Genomic DNA, 22,499 nt, shown 5'->3' with positions numbered 1-22,499 from the left:
AATTTATTACCAATGAAAAATAGTTTTGTCTTCCTTATGTTGAGTTTGTTTTGCCTGTGATGGTGGCGAGTAATCTCCCTGCCCAAGTTACAACCTACAAGCTTTTCATCTTATTTTCTTCTCCTGTATCACTGAGGAGCAGAAGTGAGACTGTCTTTGTGGGCACTTACTAGCAGCTAGGGCTAGCAGCTAGCCATCATGTAATAACTGATCACTGTATTTTCACTTGCAGAACAGTTTGTTGCCAGTAAGGAGGACTGTTAATGAGGTTGTAAATTAAAACTTTTAATATTAACTTCCAGCTGCCCTCCGAAAGCAACATGCAGCAGAACTGCACTTGGGAGACTTTCTTGTTTTCTTACGTAGAGTTGTGTCTTCAAAAGCAATTCAGTCAAAAATGGCATCCCCAAAATGGACAGAAGTACTTCTTAACATTGCTTCTCAGAAGTGTTGCTCAGGTATAATCTTTTCAAAGTGTGCTCAATGGTTACTTGCATTTCCGTAGTTCAGTTCCTAAAACCAAGTCTTGTTAAAACATGAGTTGTATAGTGAACAAGTAAAACTAACTTCACTAGATGTACACGAGTTACAATTTGGAGAGCTGTGTACTGCTGGCATGCAGCTGACAGCATGCTTGTGCCTGATGCAAAAGTCACTTTCAGGTTATTAACATATTATTCCATTTTTAGGCGTTCCCTTGGTTGGCAACTTGAGGACTAGACTTCTTGCGCTTCATGTACTAGAAGCTGTATTGCCCGCTTGTGAATCTGGCGTTGAAGATGATCAAATGGCTCAGGTCTTTATATTTTGTTATAAGCTTTTACACCTTTCTTCAAAAAGTCTCATTCAACTTTTAAATGTTTCATAGGTTTGTCTGGAATCCAAATCAATTGAAGCTCAGTGTAGATACTTATCTAAAGAGCAGTGAATATTTTGACATTTAAATCTACAAAGCAAAGCAAACCCATGTAATATTATCTGTTGTCCTCATCTTGCATTTGAAATGATCTGAATTGTTTTAATGCTCCAGGTTGTTGAACGATTATTCTCACTTCTGTCTGACTGCATGTGGGAGACTCCAATAGCTCAGGCTAAACATGCAATTCAAATAAAGGAGAAAGAGCAAGAAGTGAAGCTACAGGTAATGATGCTTTTACTTAATTTGACTGAATGAAACTGTGCTACATTTACCACAAATACTTCGTCCTTTTTCTGTTAGAAGCAAGGAGAATCTGAAGATGAAGATGAGAATCTTCCTATACAGGAAGTGTCCTTTGACCCTGAGAAAGCTCAGTGCTGCATAGTGGAGAATGGACAGATTCTAACTCATGGAAGTGGAGGTAAAGGATATGGTTTAGCATCCACTGGAGTTACTTCTGGGTGTTACCAGTGGAAGGTAGGTATCATAAAAGTGTATTTCTTGACCTGTCTCACTTTGTTTCGAAATATGCTGTGATTTATAAACAATAGCTACCTATGTTTACTCATTTACCTTGAGTAAATGACATTTTGGCAGTCTGTGGTTGGACTCAGAGATCTTTTCTGACCTAAAAGGAGTTTGTAGCTGCTTTTGGGCACTGCTGTTTGGGTATTTTAGTGCACAGACTGGAGACTCTGAGTATTTGTTGTGTGCTTCTAGAGGTGATAGTAAACGTCCCCAGGACCGATAGCCAGCACAAATGTGCATTGCATGAATGTTCGTTGTCTTGCAGAAGTTACCTACTGAAATACATAGACTATGAATTTGTTTCTTGAGAAAAACACTTCACAAAACATTTTGTTCTCTTGAAAAAAAAACACATCAACCTGGTTGACTGACAAGATCAGCTGTTAATACATCATCTGGAGTGATGTTTGTTAGGAATATAGATACGTACACGGTTATGGTCATGGTTAGTACCGTCTTTGAGCATAACACTTCTCTTTTGACTTGAATCCATGTAAACCACTCACTGTGAATATGAAGAATAAAGCTTTTTTTATTTCAGTAATACTAATTTTAGCACTCATAACCCAACTTCTGGATATATTCATTTTGAGTCCAGAAAAAAAAACAACTTCTTTGTGTAAGTGCATAGAGTTTTCTCAGATACTAGTAAGTTCAGTTTAAATTGCTTGTTAGAGACTGATCTTACACATCAAGATGTCATCTTAGAGGTAAAGCATGATTTTAGCTTGTGTTCTATTTATATCTGAGTAAAACAGTTAAAAGTGTACATAAATATGCTTAAGATAGATTTTCATTGCTTTACTGTGTTAAAAATCTGTATTCTTACCTCTTTTTCATATTTGTTTTGCCTGCTAGTTCTATATTGTGAAGGAGAATCGAGGCAATGAAGGCACATGTGTGGGAGTTTCTCGCTGGCCAGTACATGATTTTAACCATCGCACTACCTCAGATATGTGGCTGTATAGAGCCTATAGTGGTAACCTTTACCACAACGGAGAACAGACTTTGACTCTGTCCAGCTTCACCCAAGGAGATTTTATCACATGTGTATTAGATATGGAAGCAAGGACTATTTCCTTTGGTAAAAATGGAGAGGTATTTAACATTAATTTTAGTTTTGGTGGTTTTTTTCAATGGTGTTTTGGTATGGGCGTTTTATGTAAAGCTAAGCGTGATAGTTAAGACGTGACAGTTGCAGTACTTACAAGGATTATAATACAGGTATAACTTTATCACATTCTGTGGTTTTGCTTTTGAGGTATTCTAAGTTTGAGGGGTTTTCTTTTGTGTTTTTTTTTGTTTATTTTTTAACTAGGAGCCAAAACTAGCCTTTGAAGATGTGGATGCAGCAGAGTTATACCCTTGTGTTATGTTCTATAGCAGTAATCCAGGAGAGAAGGTAACTTAAATGTTCATCTGCATAAGTGTACTGATCTGGGCTGGGATAAAGTCAGTAGTCCACAGTATGTGGTGCTCTGTTCTGGGCTTTTGACCAGAACAATGTTGATAATGTAGTGTTTTAGCATTTTGCTGCACAGTGAGAGCATCAAGACTTTCTTGACTTCTCGCTCTCTCACCCAGTAAGTAGATTGAGTGTGAAGAAAAGGCTGAGAGGGGATGCAGCCAGTCAGTTCATTAAAAGGGACCAAAGTGATATTCCATATGATACAACATCATATACAACCACAGAAGTGGAGGGAAGTTTGCCAGGCAGTTTTGTTTTTAGGGACTATCTGGGCATCAGATATCTAGTGGTGAGCGATTGAGTTTTGTATAACTTGTTTTGGTTTATTTTGCCCTTTTTCCTTCCCTTGTTTTATTTATGAAACTTACTTTATCCCAATCCACAAGTTTTCTCACTTTTGTCCTTCTGATTCTCATCCTTATTCTCCTAGGGGAAGCAATGGAGTGTCTGTGTGGGTCTTATCTACCTTTCTGGGGGTTAACCCATAAAAAGAGGTCCTGTGTTTATCGCTTCCCTTCTGCTCTCCTTTGTGTCCACATTATGAATGTTGGGTTTTTTGTGGGGTGCGGGTGGTAGCTAACAGGCTGAGAACATCACTGATGTTCATTTTGGTTGATGACATACATAGCACTACATTACTTGCATGCTATGTAGACTTGTCATAAATTCCTATATTGTACAATTTAGTGTAAATTTATTTAGAAATGGATTGACAGACTTTATGTTCTACACATAAAACTGCATTCCTCAGAAACCAGGGAGAAAGGTAGTATTGGAGATTCCAGGTAGTCTTACATGATAAATGGTGAACTGCTGTAATTTCAGCATCCTTGAGTTTGAAGGGATGCAAGTTGTAATCACTGTTAAGGTGGATTTCCTAAAGATCCTGAGCAGAAAAAGACAATGATGGTAGTTTTTTTATTCATCAGGAGACTCTCGTATTTATAAAATGAGCTTCTTCAAGTTTGTTGAGAAGGTAACTTATAAACTGTTCTCTGTAAACAGGTGAAAATCTGTGATATGCAGATGCGTGGCACACCAAGAGATTTGCTACCTGGTGATCCCATTTGTAGTCCTGTTGCTGCAGTACTGGCAGAAGCCACCATCCAACTCATCCGTATCCTTCATCGCACAGACCGTTGGACACACTGCATAAATAAAAAAATGATGGAAAGACTGAATAAAATCAAAACATGTCTGAAAGAAGCAGGCCAGAAGCTGAAGAAAAGTCGCTCAGTGCAAAGTAGAGAAGAGAATGAGGTGAGAGAGGAGAAAGAAAACAAAGAGGAGGAGAAAAGCAAACATAGTAGGCATGGCCTGGCTGACCTTTCAGAACTGCAGCTGAAGATGCTCTGTGTGGAAGTGTGGCCTGTTCTGGCAGTAATTGGTGGAGTTGATGCTGGTCTTAGAGTTGGAGGTCGATGTGTACACAAGCAAACTGGACGTCATGCCACCTTGCTTGGAGTAGTGAAGGAAGGCAGTACATCTGCCAAGGTCCAGTGGGATGAAGCAGAGATTACTATCAGGTATGCTCTTTTCCTACACCTTTCAAAGCATAGTGGTGTTTTGTGCTTGAAAATCTGAAGTAGTAACATGCATTTTATATTAGTTGTGCTGATCAATCATTGTAAGCTTAGATTTCAAAATCTGGCTCTTTAAAATAAATACGAGTTGAATTTTTAGGCTGTCTAGTAATAAAATACCTTTTATATTAAAAACAAATTTAATTTTGAATTGATAAGTATCATTAGACTTCTTAGGGTCTGGCAGCGTTGTGATGTGACCAGATAGCTGATTTTCCTAGATTTGGAATGAGTGGTGCCTTTTTTTTTTTGGTACTGGTATGTATTGGCTAACTAAAACATTGTTGCTGTCTTAGTTTCCTACAGCTTCTGGGGTCTGTGTTTAAAGAACACACATGTTTACTGGGGGTTAGTGCACACTTCTAAGCGGTGAACCTGGTTCTGAAGAGCGACCTGATTGGGTTGAGAACAGGTGTCTTTGCTGCATTGTCATTCCCTTCTTAGAGGACTGGAAATTGCTCTGTGGTGCTTGTGCAGTGGTTAAGTGCAGGATATGGGAAATTTGTCTTTTCTTAATGGTGGACTGGATGATGGCATTCAAATTAATGTTGCCCTGAAGTAGTGTTCGTCTGTTCTCTAACCTTCCTTAAAGATCTAAAGCAGTGCCCCTATATTTGCTGTTAATACTCCAGAGTTGTCCTGGAGATGATCATGAGAACTGGGGGGGAGACTGGAAGGAAGTACCTTTTTTTTTTTTGTTTGGTTTTGTTTTCCCCACCTGTCTTGCAATTGTGCCTTCAAAGGGAAGACACTTGGAAGGAAAATCTGAAATTAAGGTGATGGCTTCTCTGGGCTCTCTGGTGGTCTTGCAAGAATTGCCTGTGGTTTTGTGTGTAAAAGAGTTGACTCGTTAAATTTCCTAAAACTCCCTCTAGCTGTAATTGAACCATAATCTTCTGGAAAAATAGAGACTCCTTTATCTGCTGGATGTATGGAAAATACAATGTGTATGGACATATAGGCTGGTGAATTTTTATCCTGCTTAGAATGAAAATTAATCAAGTGGACCAGTCCTAAATATTGCTAGAAGTTATCACTGAATGTAGATAGACAGATGTACATTATGTTTGTCTGTTGTGTTTTCTGACCTATGTTTTTAAAAAGTCACTGTCCTCTCCAGGAAATCTGTCCTGACATAACCAGAGACAGAATTATCATAAGCTGTCAGTAGTGTGCTTCTTGTGATGAGTAGTTGAACAGTGTTGTGAGACCAACCAAAGATTTTCCTTAATATGAAAAAAAGCTTAGGAGAGTTCTTTTTCTAAGCTTTTATACCTATTCACAAATTGACTCAGGTATGATGATAAAATTCAGCTTAAGGTAGTTTTTCATGATAGAAGTCTGCTGGATACTTCTTAAGAATATAACAAAACCTCTATCAGCACAGAACTGATGGCTTCTATGATGCTTCTCGGTTTTAATGTTTGTTGTTGATACCCTGTGCATGCTTTGTTGCCTTCACTCTGACACCATTTCTCCCTGTTCTTTGATCATAACCTTCTTTTCTCCTGTTTACATTTAATTTTTAGAATTGGTTTGTTTATTTCAGTAAATATATTTTACATCTTACTTTGCTTACATTATTTCCTGTACTTTCCTCCTGTCTCTCCCTCACTTGCTTTTTCCTGTGTCATTCTGATCTTTATTAAAGCTTCCCAACTTTTTGGTCGCCTAGTGATACTCCGTTGTATAATCTGGAGCCCTGTGAACCACTGCCTTTTGATGTTGCAAGATTTCGTGGGCTGACAGCTACTGTGTTGCTGGACCTTACCTATCTGACTGGCATTCATGAAGATACAGGAAAGCAAAGCACCAAGAGACATGAGAAAAAACACAGACATGAATCTGAAGACAAAGGGGAAATGGACCAGAAAATGGAGGGTGATGCTGCATCAGATATACGATTAGGGCAAGGTGCTGATGATGGCAAAGGACATAGCACTACAAGCTCTAAATCAGAAAATGAAATTTCTTCCTTTTGTTTAGAACCATCAGCTCTGGGTATGGAATCTCAACACCAGCCTGCTGAAGGAAAAAAAAAGAATCACGAACATACTTCAAGAAATCATGATGTGGTACAGTCAGAAATCAGAGCAGTGCAGCTATCTTATCTTTATCTTGGTGCTATGAAGTCACTTAGTGTCCTTTTAAGTTGTAGTAAGTACGCTGAACTACTGTTAATACCGAAAGTCCTGGCAGAAAATGGTCACAACTCTGATTGTGCTAGTTCTCCAGTTGTTCATGAAGATGTTGAAATGCGTGCAGCCTTGCAGTTCCTGATGCGACACATGGTGAAACGGGCAGTCATGCGCTCACCCATAAAAAGAGCTCTGGGACTGGCAGATCTAGAACGAGCACAAGCTATGATCTACAAATTAGTGGTTCATGGGCTCTTGGAGGATCAGTTTGGTGGCAAACTTAAACAAGGTACATTTTCAAAATTATGGAAGTGTAGTGCTAAATGGTGGGTTTTTTCTTTACATTAAAATTGAATAGTAACAGTGATACCATAATCTTGTAGTTTTATGATGGTTTATACTTTGGAGAAATCTTAACTGGATAGAGAAATTTTACAGTTTTACTCTTCTGTAGATACAATGCTGACTCTTGCCTGTTTTTCCAGTGACCTATTTTAATGAAAAGTGAATGCATGTCAGTCAGAGACATGAGTAGTTAGTCTGTTTTTAGTACTTTTTTAAAAATGAGCGATGCTGCATACAGGTTTTGGAAACATTTGCATGTGATGTAACCATCAGAGTGTTCAGTGTCATTAGCTGTGATTGTATGCAGTCATGTATGATGTTGAGCAGGTGTATTTTTAGGGTGTTAGTAACCTCTTTCAGTGCAAATCTCTTAAAACAGTTGTCAAGCTTTAGTTTTGAAGTATTGTTTTCTGACTTTTCTTTTTCCCCCTGAGGTACTTTGCACTGCACAAACAGAAGCTGAAGATAAAATGTTTATTATTCCTTTTCGTCTTAAAAATATGTGTATTACAGTTTGTATCTTCAGGGAAACCATGAAAGCTGCTTCAACAGAGAATAAATACCTAAATTATTAAGACTAATGGCTGCACTCTCTGGTCTTAAGGACTTTTAAACCAACAAAAAACCTCCTTGAAAAATCTTACACAGCCAAGTTAAACTTAGTTAATAGTAGTTAATAAGCTCTGATTTGATATCTGAGACTTTATTCCCTTTTGCCCAAGACAATAATCCTAGCTGTTCCAATCATAAATCTAAATCTCTGTATCTAAATATTGTAAGATTTAACCAAGAAAATGGCTTTTGTTACCATCTGGAAATACTTGTTTACTATTGATCTCATATCCTTGTAACAGCAAGAGCTAGTAATCTTATTTCTTTACATAACTCCAGGAGTTATTGGCAGAAGTATTTCTGTGGGTTGCATTATCTGCATACCTCTTTCTTCAGGGATTCTTTTAAATAATGATAGTTATTTTTGAACGTTTAGCCACGGCTGCTATTTTATTGTGCAGTTATATTAATGTTCCTGTAATGACTTTTTTTCTGTTGCAGAAGTAGATCAACAAGTAGAAGAAGGGGATCAGTCTCAGCAAGCCCAAACACCAGTTACAACCAGCCCTTCTGCTTCTAGCACAACATCTTTTATGAGCAGCTCTCTGGAGGATACTACCACTGCTACCACTCCAGTTACTGATACTGAAACAGTTCCAGCTTCAGAATCACCTGGTGTTATGCCTCTCAGTCTTCTTAGGTGAGATTTTTTTATTTTCAGCATATGTATTTTTGTGAGCATAGGGAACCCTTTGTGTGGTTTATACACAATACATGTCTTTAGCTCTCTAAGCCTTTAGCAATGTTAATGCTTGTATTTATTGTCAAGAAATGCTCTGCACGGGACAGTTTGTTACTTTTCCTTGCAGAACATGTGTTACTAGAAATGAAAATCCATTAAGGTTTTAGTATACACTCCATATATATATGACATCTGAATTCTAGACAGGAGAAAATACTTTCCTGATATTGTTGTCCTTCAGTTCTCATGTTTGTTAGTTTAAATTAAAAATATTTGAAATTCTGCATTTTTAATGAATAGTTGTTGATTCTTAAACTACAGTAGATTTTAGTTTGTCAGTAAAATCTAGTAAGCTGAGACCTGATTTCATCCTACCCTCACAATCTAAAATGGAAGTACAATAAAGCTCATTAATCTGCGGAGGCTCTTTGTAATGTAGAAGGAAATCTGCTTTACACTGAAAAAAATTCTGTTCCAGTTTTATTAATTCTACTGATATATCTGACCCCTGTTCTTGGAGATTTTGCAGAACCACATCCTATTACCAGGACAGTGAAAGTGAAGAGTTACCTGATTTATTGTCTATTCTGAACAAAGTAGAGAAGTGAGAAGAGTGTTCACTTCTCTTTTATCTCCTAGGACTGCTCTTGGTCTGTTTGTTTTTTTCCAATTGAATGCTTTACATTTAAAATTTTCCAGGCAAAAGTTGTAGGTATGAGCTGTTCCAACAGGGTTTTTCTGCCCACCCCAATGTTGTGTGTTGCACTTGAACCCTTTCAGAACTCAAATCACTTTAAAGTATGAGCTGCCAAGTGCACTCTGTATTTCTTGTGCCAGACCTTTTTCAGCGTAGATCTTTTTAATATAAGTGTATGTTTGGTGTTTTGTTTTTTTTAAGGCAAATGTTCTCCAGTTACCCTACTACAACTGTACTTCCAGCACGACGTGCTCAGACTCCTCCGATATCTTCTTTACCAACATCGCCTTCAGATGAAGTTGGAAGGAGACAAAGTTTAACTTCTCCTGATTCCCAGTCTGCAAGGCCTGCCAATCGGACAGGTAAGCTTGTAGGGTACATAGATAGAAATGGGGGCAAGTTAGTCAGCAGAATCCAGCAGGATTTCTTTGTAATGCAGCCTAACATTTAAAGCATTGTTGAATACCTTCTACTTTACCTAATGTCCTACCTTACCTTAGGACATAAAGCTGTACAATGTCTAGCTGTAGACTTCATCAATATTCAGTTAACTTCTAAAATTGATTACTAATAACTTGTATAAAACAAGAATGCGGTGTAATTGGTAATTCTTTCTGAGTTGGGCTTGTTTCCTTGGTTGTGTGCTACTGTTCAGTGCACTAATTCAACATTTAACATTTTGTGCCTTTTTAGCTTTGTCTGATCCAAGCAGCCGACTTTCAACATCCCCTCCTCCTCCTGCCATTGCTGTTCCATTGTTGGAAATGGGTTTCTCTCTCAGGCAAATTGCAAAAGCCATGGAAGCTACAGGTAATCTATAATATCAGTTTAAACTGAAGTTCTGTAACCATTTGTGGAGAATTTTCATTTTTCACCATCAGTGATACAATACAATTCTAAAGTGTGGTTTGTAAAATGTATTTTTTTTTAACCCTGCTTTCAGGTGCTAGAGGAGAAGCAGATGCACAGAATATCACAGTACTGGCCATGTGGATGATAGAGCACCCTGGAAATGAAGATGATGAAGAGCCCCAGTCAGAAGGGACTGCAGATTCACGACATGGGACAATAGTCTCTGGAAGTGGGGGAAAATCTGGTGATCATTGTTACTTGCAGTCACCAGGTGATATCCCTTCTGCTGATGCCACTGAAATGGAGGAAGGCTTTAGTGAAAGGTAAAATATAGTCTTCATCTGATTGCTTGTGATCTGCTGCTGCAACTGAAAATCTCACAAGTTCATTGTTGCTGCCAGAATATGATGTTGTAATGCTGCTTTTAAATGTTGTTAAACCACGAGTAAAAGCAAAGATGCAATTAAATTAGGTGTATGCAGTACGTTTATTTTCTGCTAGTGTTTGTGCACAGAACTGGAGCAGAATGTAAATGAGCACCCTCCCTTCAAAAAGAAAGGAGGAATGAAAGAAATGAGAGGGTGCATTACTTACTTTTTACCTAGAAAACCTAGTAAAAAAGCAACATTTCATTGAAGGTTTGTTTGGGTTTTTTCCTTCAATGTTTTCATGAACAGTTTTTCTGCAGTTGTCTTCTAAAATTAGTTCTTGGTTTGTCCAGAGAGTATGAATCTGCATTGAAGTTTACATTCTCAGTCAGCCATCACTAACCTTAGACCTAAACTCTCTATTAAACAAGGAGGAAAGGTGGTTATTTTGTTCACTTGCGAGTGGTTCTATTTTTAAATGACACTTATTGCAGATTTTACCAGCTTTTTTGTTAGTAGGAAGGGTACTCATTGCAAGGTGTATTTTGAGAATGCTTTTGTTGAGATTCCTCGATCCTCCTGAAATTACATGTATTTAACTTTCCTCAATTACTTTCCTAGGTAAGAAAATTCAGTTGGGAGAAACTAGACATTTCAGTTGGGAGAAATAAACTAAGTTTTGCAAAATATTTTGGTTAGAAGGGGGGATGACGGAGGCAGCAACAACAGTAATGTTGATTTTATTTCTCTTTAAAAAGAGAACAAACTTTGTTTGGCCTATAGTTAATGTTTACAGCATAAAATGAGTGTTCTCCCAGAACTCCTGCAATGCTTAGGCATTATGGAAGCATTTACTAGGTGTTGATATTTACTAGATGTAAATTTTTTGAGACAGTACATATGTGCTGCATTGGAACTGATAGTTGTTAAATTCCAAATTAACTTTTTCCCTTCTCTGAGGGAAAGGAAGGAAAAACAGCCAATTAATACAGTCTTAGTAGTTTTCCTTACTTACTGTATGTGGCTGTTTTAAATGCGATTTGATTTACCTATGCATTACAAATTTTTGCAGCCCTGATAATATGGATCATGTGGATAATGCAGCTTCTGCAAGTGGACCTCCTTCTAGAAGTCGGTCAGCTGTGACAAGAAGACACAAGTTTGATTTGGCTGCCCGAACATTGCTAGCACGTGCTGGTAAGTATGCCCAGAGACTTTCAGCCCTTTGCTTAGCTGGTAAATGAAGGGAGGGGGATTGGTACTTAATGTGGAAGTTACAAAACTCTTTTGCATGTGCTTAGCCATGTGACCTATGTTTTAATAGGTAGATGATGTTGAGCAGAAGAGTTAAAGCAAAAGGAAGTTGAAAGTGTAGTCATCTCTGTTACATGCCAAATAAGAGTACTGTTTTCCTTTTTCTCTCCTTGAGCGGGATTATACCGCTCTGTACAGGCCCACAGGAATCAGAGTCGAAGAGAAGGGATATCTTTGACTCAGGATCCAGGGGCACTTTATGACTTCAACTTGGATGAGGAGTTGGAAATCGACCTAGATGATGAAGCAATGGAAGCTATGTTCGGGCAAGACCTGGCTAGTGATAATGATATTCTGGGAATGTGGATCCCAGAGGTATTGGATTGGCCTACCTGGGTGTGTGTGACTGCAGCGGGAGCTGCTTTAACTTACTGCTTTTTGCATGTTCATATTTTCAAATTTAAAGTAATGTGCATATACTTACAGCATGTTTGAAAATGTTTAGCTAAATGTCAGCAAAGCTTAAGATCATCTTGTATTCTGTAGCTTCACTGAGATTACAAACGGTGTTTTGTGTTTCTTGCTCTCTACTTCTGCATGTATGTAGATTTTATTATTCCTACCTTGAAAGATGGGGAATAGAAAATAGAATAAACCAGGTTGGAAGAGACCTTCGAGATCATCGTGTCCAACCTATCATCCATCCACCACCTCCCCAGGCAGCCCATTCTAATAGGCAATCACTCTCCCTGTGTAGAATTTCTTCCTAACCTCCAGCCTACACCTCCCCTGGTGCAGCTTGAGACTGTGTCCTCTTGTTCTGGTGCTGGTTGCCTGGGATGAGAACAGAACTAGTGTAGTTTTTGTTCTAGTATCAGTAAGATATTAATTGGTGTTCCAGATTGCTTAGCTTTTTAAGATAACAAAACCAGTCATGTTTGTTCTATTTAAATAATTATTATAATAACCCCCCCGTGATCTGACCTGTAGCAACATAATTAGCACTTAAATAATTTTTTCTTAATTTGGTCATGTCATGTATTTCATTCTCTGGGAAGGATCTGTTGACAGTCCTCACTCAGTTGTTGGGTCGCCCCTTAAAAATACGTTTGAAGTGGAAACAAAATATAACAGCATTTTGCTAATCTTTGGGTTATCCACATCAGAGCAGACAAGCAAACCTCAAGACCAAGCTTTTGTCTCCTGAGTATGATGCTCCCCAGTGAGCATGTTAAATTTTTCAGAGAGCTTGTTTCACTGGAACATTGCAATGAAATTACTGACTTAAGACAGAAATGTGGTTACAGAAGAATGAATTTCATATTCAGGGAAAAAAACCCCAAAATGTTTTGACAGAAAGGGCAATATTGTTGCTCAGTAAATATGAAGTCCAATTATCGGGGGGGCGGGGGGGAAGATATCTTTTTACTTTGATGTAATCTCAGTCAAGTTCTGAAGAGAGCCTAATGACTCACTGATCTAGCGAAGTTATATATGACAAGTTATATTGTCAAGAGTTTTGATTCAGATATGGAATGAAACAAGGAAAATCTCATCCCCTGAAACTTTACAGCCAAATTTTTTCTTATTCTGAGATAGTCTGCTTTTCAGTGTGTCATAAATTGCCTACTTTGCTTTGCTTTTGTGCAAGATAACCATTTAAATATCACTCTGTGTGTAACAGGAATGATCAGGAACATCCATCTCAGAATATTGAGATTTTATCTCTAATATGAAGATATTTACTCTGTATAAGTAACATGTGAAACTCTTATTATGCAGCATGTTTGTGAATCTGAAGACAGAGAAGAAGTAGTGGTTTGTGAATTGTGTGAATCCAGTGTTGTCAGCTTCAATCAACACATGAAAAGAAACCATCCAGGCTGTGGTCGCAGTGCAAATCGCCAGGGCTATCGCAGCAATGGCTCTTATGTGGATGGCTGGTTTGGAGGTGAATGTGGAAGCGGAAACCCTTACTATTTGTTATGTGGCATCTGCAGGGAGAAATACCTAGCCCTGAAGAGTAAATCTAAAACATCAACTTCTGAAAGGTACATACAAAGAACAAAATACAAAATAGTGGTATACTCTGTGTAAAGAAAGGAAACAACTAGCATCAGCATTTTAAGAACTTGATTAAAGAATTCAATTCTTAGCAGAACTGATTGTCTTTACTGTAACTGAGGCTTACATTCATTCTCTGTATTCAACTCATATATATTTAGGAAAAAAGCTGCGCTATTTCTATTTTCTAAATGATAACCAAGGAATTCTTTCTTGGGATGTTACCTACTCTTGCTGACTTGTGAAAGCTTCCTTTTTCCATTTTGTCTGACAATTCCAGTATATTTTTATGGGCATTTCTCACATTAAGACTGCAGAATGTTTCCCTACCGAACACTTCTAGAAGCCATTTGCTTTTTTCATCTGTTACTAGCCATTTCCAGAAATTGTAGATGTGATGCATAACAGTGAAATAACTTTACTAGTAAACCTAGTATAAAATTATGATGTGTACATGTAAAATGTTAGAGCCATTCAGTTATTTTCTTTAATTTTTTTCATTCAGGTACAAAGGACAGGCTCCTGACTTGATAGGTAAACAAGACAGTGTCTATGAAGGTATGTTTTGAGTTGCAGGAGATATTAGATATTTCTCACTTGTGCAGTGTTTTCTTTTTCCAAAAATTTCCATGCAAATAAACCTGTCATGAAACTGTACTCAAAGGTATACTTAAAAATCTTTTTCAGGCTAGATGTAGTATTTTAATTCTTTTTTTAGTTCACATTGGAAGAAAAGCAGCGACACTTCTTACTGTGTTTTTCATCTGAGTAGCTGAAATAGCAGGCACCTAACTGTGGGTGATAAGGTAGTGTGAGTAGATGCTGTATCCAGAACTGTACATACAAAGCCTTATGTTCAAATACATTTCTTGAGGCGCCTTTGTAGGAGAAGTTAATCAGCATAAACTGAGTCTCAAATGTCTGCCATTAGGCTTATTCTCACTTCTTCTACCTTAGTACAAGCTGAGAGTGGCCTTTCACTTCAAACAGATTATTTCTGATGATTTTAGAAAAACTTCTCCGGATAATTCTTTGGTTTTGACCCTTTCTGTAGCCATATGATCACAACTGTATGATTTACCATATTTGTCTAAGACTAAACAGGTGTTCCTGAGCTTAATGGCAAGTCCATCTTCCAGTTTCTACTGCTGCGTGGGAAGATGGAGCAGGACAGATCAGTGAACAGAAGTTGATGTCTATGTAAATGTTAGAAAGTGAATGGAACTGAATTGCTGTTAAAGTGCCTTCCACCCCCACCCCAGGAAGGAAAAGCAAAAAAGCCTGGGTGTACAGTTATGGCCGAGGAATTCATGCATACCTTTGGAGTAGATATGAAGACCAGAAGTTTCTATGATTTTTTGCTATTTATGTCTTACAAATATGCACCTGTTACAATGACTTAAAGCACAGATATATGCAGGTTTTGGAGTTCTAGGTGTGATGAGCTCTCATTTCTGTGTTTTAATAAAAACAGCTGGTTTGATAATTCAGAGACTGTTCCATCAAGCTCCTGTGCAGTAGAAATAAAGATTGAATTTAATGGAGAGGGGCAAGAATAGGATTTTGTTTTTCTGATTTGCTGTGTTGTCTATGTTAACATCAGAAGATGAGGTTTTAAGACTATTGTGTTACAGCTGACAATCTACATTCTACTGCCCATGTGGGTTTGTTAATTGAAATTATTTAATATTTTTGCTTTTGTAACCAAGTCTTAATTGTATTTCTCCAATTCTAGAAGACTGGGATATGTTAGATGTAGATGAAGATGAAAAGCTGACAGGAGAAGAGGAGTTTGAATTACTGGCTGGACCTCTTGGCTTAAATGATCGACGTATTGTACCTGAGCCTGTACAGTTCCCTGACAGTGACCCTCTGGGTGCTTCAGTTGCGATGGTGACAGCCACCAACAGTATGGAAGAAACATTGATGCAAATAGGTAAATTTGAAATGAGTTTCATTTGAAGAACAAATCTCTCCCCTTTGCTGTGATTTTATAGGGGCATTGTGTAAGTATCTTGACAGTGTTTCCTGCCTCCCATCATGAGGAAGGAAGGACAGGTTCTAGATTTTCCTTTTATTATAGGGGAGTTAGAGGAGTGTGAGGTGTTTATATTGGCAGAAGGCTTGAAGCTTTGATCTAGTAATAAAACTGACCATTGTCCCAGAGTGCATGCCAGCAGCTTGTTTTGCAAACTCCATGATGGATTCATGGATGTAAGTTGGGACTTATAGACCGGCCTATTGAAATCCAGAATCAGTATTTAGGTTTGTGTATCCTTCCAATGTAACAGGGAAACAGGGGAATTAACATTAACTTGAATATTGTCAAGTTGTGCTCATCTGGCTTTGAAAATAAGAAATTATTAAATAAAGTGTATTTAAGGAGTTCATTTTTCTCTCAGTTGTTACCACAGTAGTTCTTGATATACCAAATGTAGAAAATCAATGAATAATATGCTAACTTGAGCCAAATTTGCTTCCATGCTTACTGCTGTATGGTAATGTTTTGGGTTGTGGGTTGTTTCTTTTTCAAACACTAATGCATGTCATCATTATTTCCAAGGCTGTCATGGCTCTATAGAAAAAAGTTCTTCTGGTAGGATAACCTTAGGAGAGCAAGCAGCTGCCCTAGTAAACCCACATGACCGTGTAATGGCTCTCAGAAGAGTGACAGCTGCTGCCCAAGTTCTCCTTGCAAGAACCATGGTTATGAGAGCACTCTCACTTCTGTCCGTCAGGTTTGTGGCATCTCTAGCAATGCTTCCACCTTTCCACGTAGAATGAGTTATCATGTTTACAGGGAGTGTAGTTCTAAGCTGTTTGGGAAAGGGAGTCTCATTTTATGTACTTGCATCATACTATTAAGAGAAAATCTGTTGATTTTGTTCTTTTGAACCCTGTCTTCAAACTTTATGAAAGAAAATTACATATGGGAAGTGACCTCATAACAGAAAGATGCTGTGTTAGTACATTTTTGTTCAAGTATTAGAGGTAAACATTGGAGGAAAGAAGATGACATACCTGAGTTGGTGGGATATGAGGGTTTAAAAACTGGCTGACACATACCTTATAGTATAACTCCAAACATGAATTATGCATGTAAGCTTGTGAGTGATTCCAGGTAAACTCATGGGTTTCTCTTAGTGCAAGTCTATAATGTGGGTTTCTTTTCAGCTTACAAGAAAAGGGGTGGAGGGGCTGCAGCTTCATTTCTCTTTTCCCTCCTTCTCCCTGTGTGGTGGTAATGTCAAGCTAAATAAACAGGCAACGTTCACTAATGGTTTGGGTACAATTTTATCCAAACATTGCTTTATTTTAAAATTTACTAAAAAACTAAGAGCATTTGTGTTCATTTTTGACAGTGGTTCCAGTTGTAGCCTGGCAGCTGGTCTTGAATCCTTGGGATTAACAGATATCAGAACATTGGTTCGCTTAATGTGCCTCGCTGCAGCAGGGAGAGCAGGCCTCTCCACAAGCCCATCCACTGCCTCAAGCTCAACAGAGCGATCTAGAGGAATACACAGCAAAACAAGCAAGCCTATATCCTGCCTTGCTTATCTGAGTACAGCAGTAGGTTGTTTGGCATCAAACACTCCCAGCGCTGCCAAACTGCTGGTGCAGTTGTGTACACAGGTAGGACTTGTTAGTGCAACATAAATACTTACATTAAACTATGTGTGAGGTGAAGCAATCCATTTTATACATATTGAGAAGCTGTGCTTTTATCTTCTGAACTGTGATGAGACTGCACTCAGTTTGAGGATCTATTTGGAATTCTTTATGGTTTTGCAAAAGTGTGTGTTCTATTGGTGGTAAAAATCCTGCAACTTCACATCTTTTATGCTGAGTTCACTTTTCAAGCAGAGAAAAACAGATGTGCTGTTATGCTTTTTGTATTGATAAGATTTCCTGTTAAAGTTGTGTGGTTTTTAATTGAGCCAACTCTGTGTAGATTGTTAATGTTTAGAAAGAGATGATCTACAGCTGTGAATGTGTAGCATGATTTCATGTGTATCAGGAAAATTCTAAGTAATCAGAGTAATTAATTATTTGTTCTCTTGAGTTTGAACAGTCATTGTAGAGAAATAGGAGTGTTGGATGGGATGAGGGATTTTATTATGTGTTAAATATCTTTACAATTCTGCATCATTTGTTTCAACTAAATTTGTTTTCCAAAATTGATTTTTTTGTTGTTTATTTATTTTGTTTGTTGTTTATTTATTGTCTTTATTTGTAATTTTTAGAATTTGATTTCTGCAGCAACTGGTGTGAACTTGACAACAGTTGATGATCCCATTCAGCGAAAATTTTTGCCAAGTTTTTTAAGAGGAATTGCAGAAGAAAACAAACTTGTCACATCTCCAAATTTTGTGGTTACTCAAGCACTTGTAGCACTGTTGGCAGACAAAGGGGCTAAACTGAGGCCAAACTATGATAAAGCAGAAATTGAAAAGAAAGGTATGATACAGGTTGTTTATTTCGATGCTAATTATTGAATCTTATATTTAAGGGGAAACTAGCTATAGAATACTCTATAATACGTAAAACTTGTTTTAATCCAAGTAACCTTGTAGTATATACCAAAATTTTACTTAGTCTGATTTGGTTACACAATTGGCATCTCTTGCCACTTGAAAGAAGATCTGAGCCATGTGTGTATTCAAAGCCATATGGCCAAGATGTTCAGCTTCTGTTGTGCCACCTAATGAAATTAAAAGGAATAACAGCTGATTACTGTCACCAAAGTACTGATTTATCTAATGCAGAAAGTTGTGCTGTCTCTGCTGTGACAGGCTAAGGGGCCAAAAAGCAACTGTTGTACCTCACCAGCAGGTTGTTGCTGTTAAAGGGAGAGAAGGACATTGCAGTGACAGCAGTTTATCTCTGTCAGAGGAAGCATTTTCCTTTCCAGAAAGCACTTGTTCCTTGAGCAGCCATTTTCCATATGGTGGGAGTAAGGCTGTTTGTAGTTCTAGTCTTACAAGTTAGTTGTGACATTTAAAGGAGTTTTTTCTCTTGGTGTCAGAAGAGTGGGGGGTTTTATAGTTAACATGGTTCCAACATTCTTATAAGATGTTTGTTAATCTGTTTTTCTGGGAATTGTGGCTAATGCTGTGTTCATTTGTGTAATTTTGTTTGGTACTCATCTAGGCATCATCTCATTGTTTTGTTTAAGCAGGTTTAATTGCCCATTTGTATGCCCATCCTTCCTATGATCCTTCTGCTGTAGGCCCTCTGGAGCTGGCTAATGCACTAGCAGCTTGCTGCCTCTCCTCAAGGTTATCTTCACAGCATAGGCAGTGGGCTGCACAGCAGCTGGTGCGAACTCTCGCAGCACATGATCGAGATAATCAAACTACTCCTCAGACCCTCGCTGATATGGGGGGAGACTTACGAAAATGTTCCTTCATAAAGTTAGAGGCTCATCAGAACAGGGTAAGCATGATTTCTGTCATGGTTGCATGAATTTTAATGCTCTCTTTCGTAGAATAGAGAAAAATTAATATTATTTTACAAATATAGTGACTGAACTGATTTCCCACAAGAGATATTTTTTTGGTGATAAAGTACATTATTACTTGAGGGTACCATTGATGCAGAAAAATGTTTAGTTTCTTTGAAGCTTCAGTTAAAGGGAACGTGAACATGTTCTTAGAGTACATGAAAGCAGCAAAATCACCCTCAGTTTTTTCTTACTATTCCTTAATTTGCTTGGCTTTCTCAGTCATAGTAGTTAACATCTTTGTTCAGTGTTCTGTGCAGTAGTGGCCTGTGGAGCGTGGGTCTGAACAAGTGTAGCATACTTATAAAGAATGGTTAATTACAGTACACAATACTGTGAAACTAGAAAGATAGATCTCATTTTAGTGTTACAGTGTATTTCTATAATGTAGTCAATGATCTGACCTGTTGGTTTATGTTTGCTTAATATGACTGAACAAGCACACCTAAGCTTTAGATTTACATCCCAGTTTTGCCATGATTACTTTCATATTTGTAGGTCATGACATGTGTTTGGTGCAATAAAAAGGGACTTTTGGCAACTAGTGGAAATGATGGCACCATTAGAGTGTGGAATGTGACGAAGAAGCAGTATTCATTGCAACAAACCTGTGTGCTCAACAAGCTGTAAGTTGATTCTTTATAATTGTAGGATATTAATTTAAGCTGTAAGTGTGCAAGTGATAGAGCCAACTCTGAAGTATCTCCTGCACTGATGTTCTCTCGTCTTTTTTCTGGGACTGTTGCTGTTTTATGGCATACAAAGTAGATTAAATAGCTTAAAATTGAAACCAAAACTTTGGTAAGACACATATTAAAGCTGTTTAAAAGTGTTCTTAATTCATATAATGTGAAATTGATTAAATATAGTGTGAAATGGATTAAATGGGGTGCTTGGTGCCATGGGTTAGTTGTTTAGGTGGGTTGGATTGGTTGATGGGTTGGACACGATGATCTTGAAGGTCTCTTCCAACCTGGTTTATTCTATTCTAAATAAAACTGTAAGGGACTGTTACATTAAAAAGCCCTGTGAATCTCCTTTAAGTGGGTTCCAGTGGACAGTTCAAACCTAGTCACATGCTCATTATGAGCATGGTCATTTGAGTCTAGTGTTAGGAAAGTATTTGTGACTTTGGGCATTCAGGAACTGAGCGTAATTATTTCATGAGAGTGCCTGGGAAGTACTATTGTGCCAATTGTGCCAATTGGATGCATCCAAAAAAAAGGAAGGACAAGGAAATATTAAATGAGTTGGACTCAGGAGAATGAAGAAACAATAAAGAACTAGAAGGTTGCTTCATGTTCATTTTAGTTCTTTGCTTGCTGCTGTTAGATGCTTCCCTAAAAGAAATAAGTGCAATGATGTAACTTAACTTCAGAAGATAGTCAGGAGAACAGCATCCTACTTTAACAGAGATCATCTTTTATTCATGTGACACAAGTGTTCTCCCTGTACAGTAGATTCAGAATTCAGTACTTTAATGGGCTTCATTGCTAAGAGTCTCAGCAATGATTTCAAGTACAACTGCAAGACAGTTCTAATTGTTTTCTTTTTTTTTTTTTCAGTGGGTAAGTGCCAGTTTTTTGTTAAAGGTAGAATTATTGGGTTTAGTCCTTAGACATGAGCAGATGAAAAGGCATTATCCTGTCTTTTTGACAATGAGAATGTTTCGTTTCCCTAAGTTTGGAGAAATATTATTTAAATGCTAGTAGTTTACTACTACCTTATGCAGTATTACTACCTATTGGATTAACTTCTAATGTTAGTATGTTTGCATGTGCTATGTTAGGAAGTTACTGTTAATGATAGTTACAACATGCCATTACCTGCTTTATTCACAAATTCCTGCTTTGATCATGATCACATCAAAGGTAGTTTTCCTCTGTATGGGGTCATTTTGCCTACAAGCATCCTGGTGATGACACAGCCTTCTTTACCCTAAATGAAATCAGTAAAGACTGTACCTTAAGGACAATCATAGAATCAATAAGGTTGGAAAAGACCTCAGAGATCATCAAGTCCAATCTATCAGCCAACACCTCATGACTAACTAAACCACGGTTTCAAGTGCCACATCCAAGCCCCTCTTGAACACCTCCAGAGACAGTGACTCCACCACCTCCCTGGGCAGCCCATTCCAATGGCAAATAACTCTCTCCGTGGAGAACTTTCTCCTCACCTCGAGCCTAAACTTCCCCTGGTGCAGCTTGAGACTGTGTCCCCTTGTTCTGGTGCTGGTTGCCTGGGAGAAGAGACCAACCCCCACCTGGCTGCAACCTCTCTTCAGGTGGTTGGAGACATCAATAAGGTCTCCCCGAGCCTCCTCTTCTCCAGGCTAAACAATCCCAGCTCCCTCAGCCTCTCTTCACAGGGCTTGTGCTCAAGGCCTCTCACCAGCCTTGTTACCCTTCTCTGGACACATTCAAGTGTCTCAATGTCCTTCTTAAATTGAGAGTCCCAGAACTGGACACAGTACTCAAGGTGTGGCCTAACCAGGGCTGAGTACAGGGGCAGAATGACTTCCCTGTTCCTGCTGGCCACACTATTTCTGATGCAGGTCAGGATGCCATTGGCCTTCTTGGCCACCTGGGCACACTGCTGGCTCATGTTCAGCTACTGTCAATCAGTACCCCCAGGTCCCTTTCTGCCTGGCTGCTCTCCAGCCACTCTGACCCCAGCCTGTAGCACTGCGTTGGATTGTTGTGCCCAAAGTGCAGCACCTGGCACTTGGACTTAGCAGTGGTCCTGTTACAGTTAGCCAAGGCAAACATTAAAATAGGATATTAGAACAGTGTTCAATGTTGTAACAGGAGGAAGAGTTTAAACTGGAACTGAGAGCAAGACGTACCTCATTCATTCCTTTTGTCCAAGCTGTTCTGTTTCATTTCACAACTTCCCAGGAAGTTTTGCACTCACCAGAGATGCTCAGTTTGAGATACAAATAAGTAAAGTTAAACATAATTATATTTATATTCTGATTGAAACCTAACTTCACATTTTTTACTGTGGAAATAATAACTCATTCTATAATTTGAAATGGTTTAAAGTAGAATAGAGAAAGGAGGACTCTGCATTTTAACTCTTACTTTATAAATTCTTTGCGTTCCTTTCTGTTTAAAGGAAATACCCTTGTAAAAATATTTTATTCTATTATAGAGAAGGTGATTCTGAAGAAGGTCTAGGGTCACCCAGTGACCTCAGTTTGTCTCTTGTCTGTTGGAGCATCAGTGGCAAGTACCTGGCTGGAGCTACAGAAAAGATGGTGAACATATGGCAAGTCAATGGTATGTTCTTAACTAGTTTGAACACTTTATGGTACAACATATTTTGAAGGAAAATGTTAAGTTACTGAATCTTTGTTTACCCAAGTATTTGTGTATGCTCTCTAGTTGAAATTCCTACTATCTTCCAGAATGTCTTGTAAGCCACTTTAGTTAGAGGTACTAACTACAAATGGACGTACGATTTACCATTCATTCAGCAGAA

The 22,499-nt window shown here is 38.2% G+C and overlaps 1 protein-coding gene across 1 annotated transcript in view; it reads left to right on the top strand.

The window, feature by feature from the left end:
• Positions 1-22,499, top strand: part of HERC1 (HECT and RLD domain containing E3 ubiquitin protein ligase family member 1) — a 93,434-nt gene that overhangs the window by 50,995 nt on the left and 19,940 nt on the right. Inside the window, exons 31-53 of the mRNA XM_054168981.1 lie at positions 303-458; positions 690-796; positions 1,031-1,141; positions 1,220-1,396; positions 2,306-2,545; positions 2,766-2,849; positions 3,921-4,441; positions 6,150-6,925; positions 8,035-8,233; positions 9,174-9,334; positions 9,666-9,782; positions 9,916-10,147; positions 11,265-11,389; positions 11,622-11,842; positions 13,229-13,497; positions 14,016-14,068; positions 15,246-15,446; positions 16,074-16,248; positions 16,873-17,143; positions 17,755-17,968; positions 18,741-18,946; positions 19,512-19,639; positions 22,170-22,297. Of these exons, the coding sequence (XP_054024956.1) occupies positions 303-458; positions 690-796; positions 1,031-1,141; positions 1,220-1,396; positions 2,306-2,545; positions 2,766-2,849; positions 3,921-4,441; positions 6,150-6,925; positions 8,035-8,233; positions 9,174-9,334; positions 9,666-9,782; positions 9,916-10,147; positions 11,265-11,389; positions 11,622-11,842; positions 13,229-13,497; positions 14,016-14,068; positions 15,246-15,446; positions 16,074-16,248; positions 16,873-17,143; positions 17,755-17,968; positions 18,741-18,946; positions 19,512-19,639; positions 22,170-22,297 (4,872 nt within the window). The remainder of the gene's footprint in view (positions 1-302; positions 459-689; positions 797-1,030; positions 1,142-1,219; positions 1,397-2,305; positions 2,546-2,765; positions 2,850-3,920; positions 4,442-6,149; positions 6,926-8,034; positions 8,234-9,173; positions 9,335-9,665; positions 9,783-9,915; positions 10,148-11,264; positions 11,390-11,621; positions 11,843-13,228; positions 13,498-14,015; positions 14,069-15,245; positions 15,447-16,073; positions 16,249-16,872; positions 17,144-17,754; positions 17,969-18,740; positions 18,947-19,511; positions 19,640-22,169; positions 22,298-22,499) is intronic.

Source organism: Dryobates pubescens, chromosome 17, assembly GCF_014839835.1.
Source record: "Dryobates pubescens isolate bDryPub1 chromosome 17, bDryPub1.pri, whole genome shotgun sequence".
Taxonomy (NCBI): Eukaryota; Metazoa; Chordata; class Aves; order Piciformes; family Picidae; genus Dryobates; species Dryobates pubescens.
Note: the sequence above shows the minus strand (reverse complement) of the source record. Positions and strands in the feature narration are given on the sequence as shown.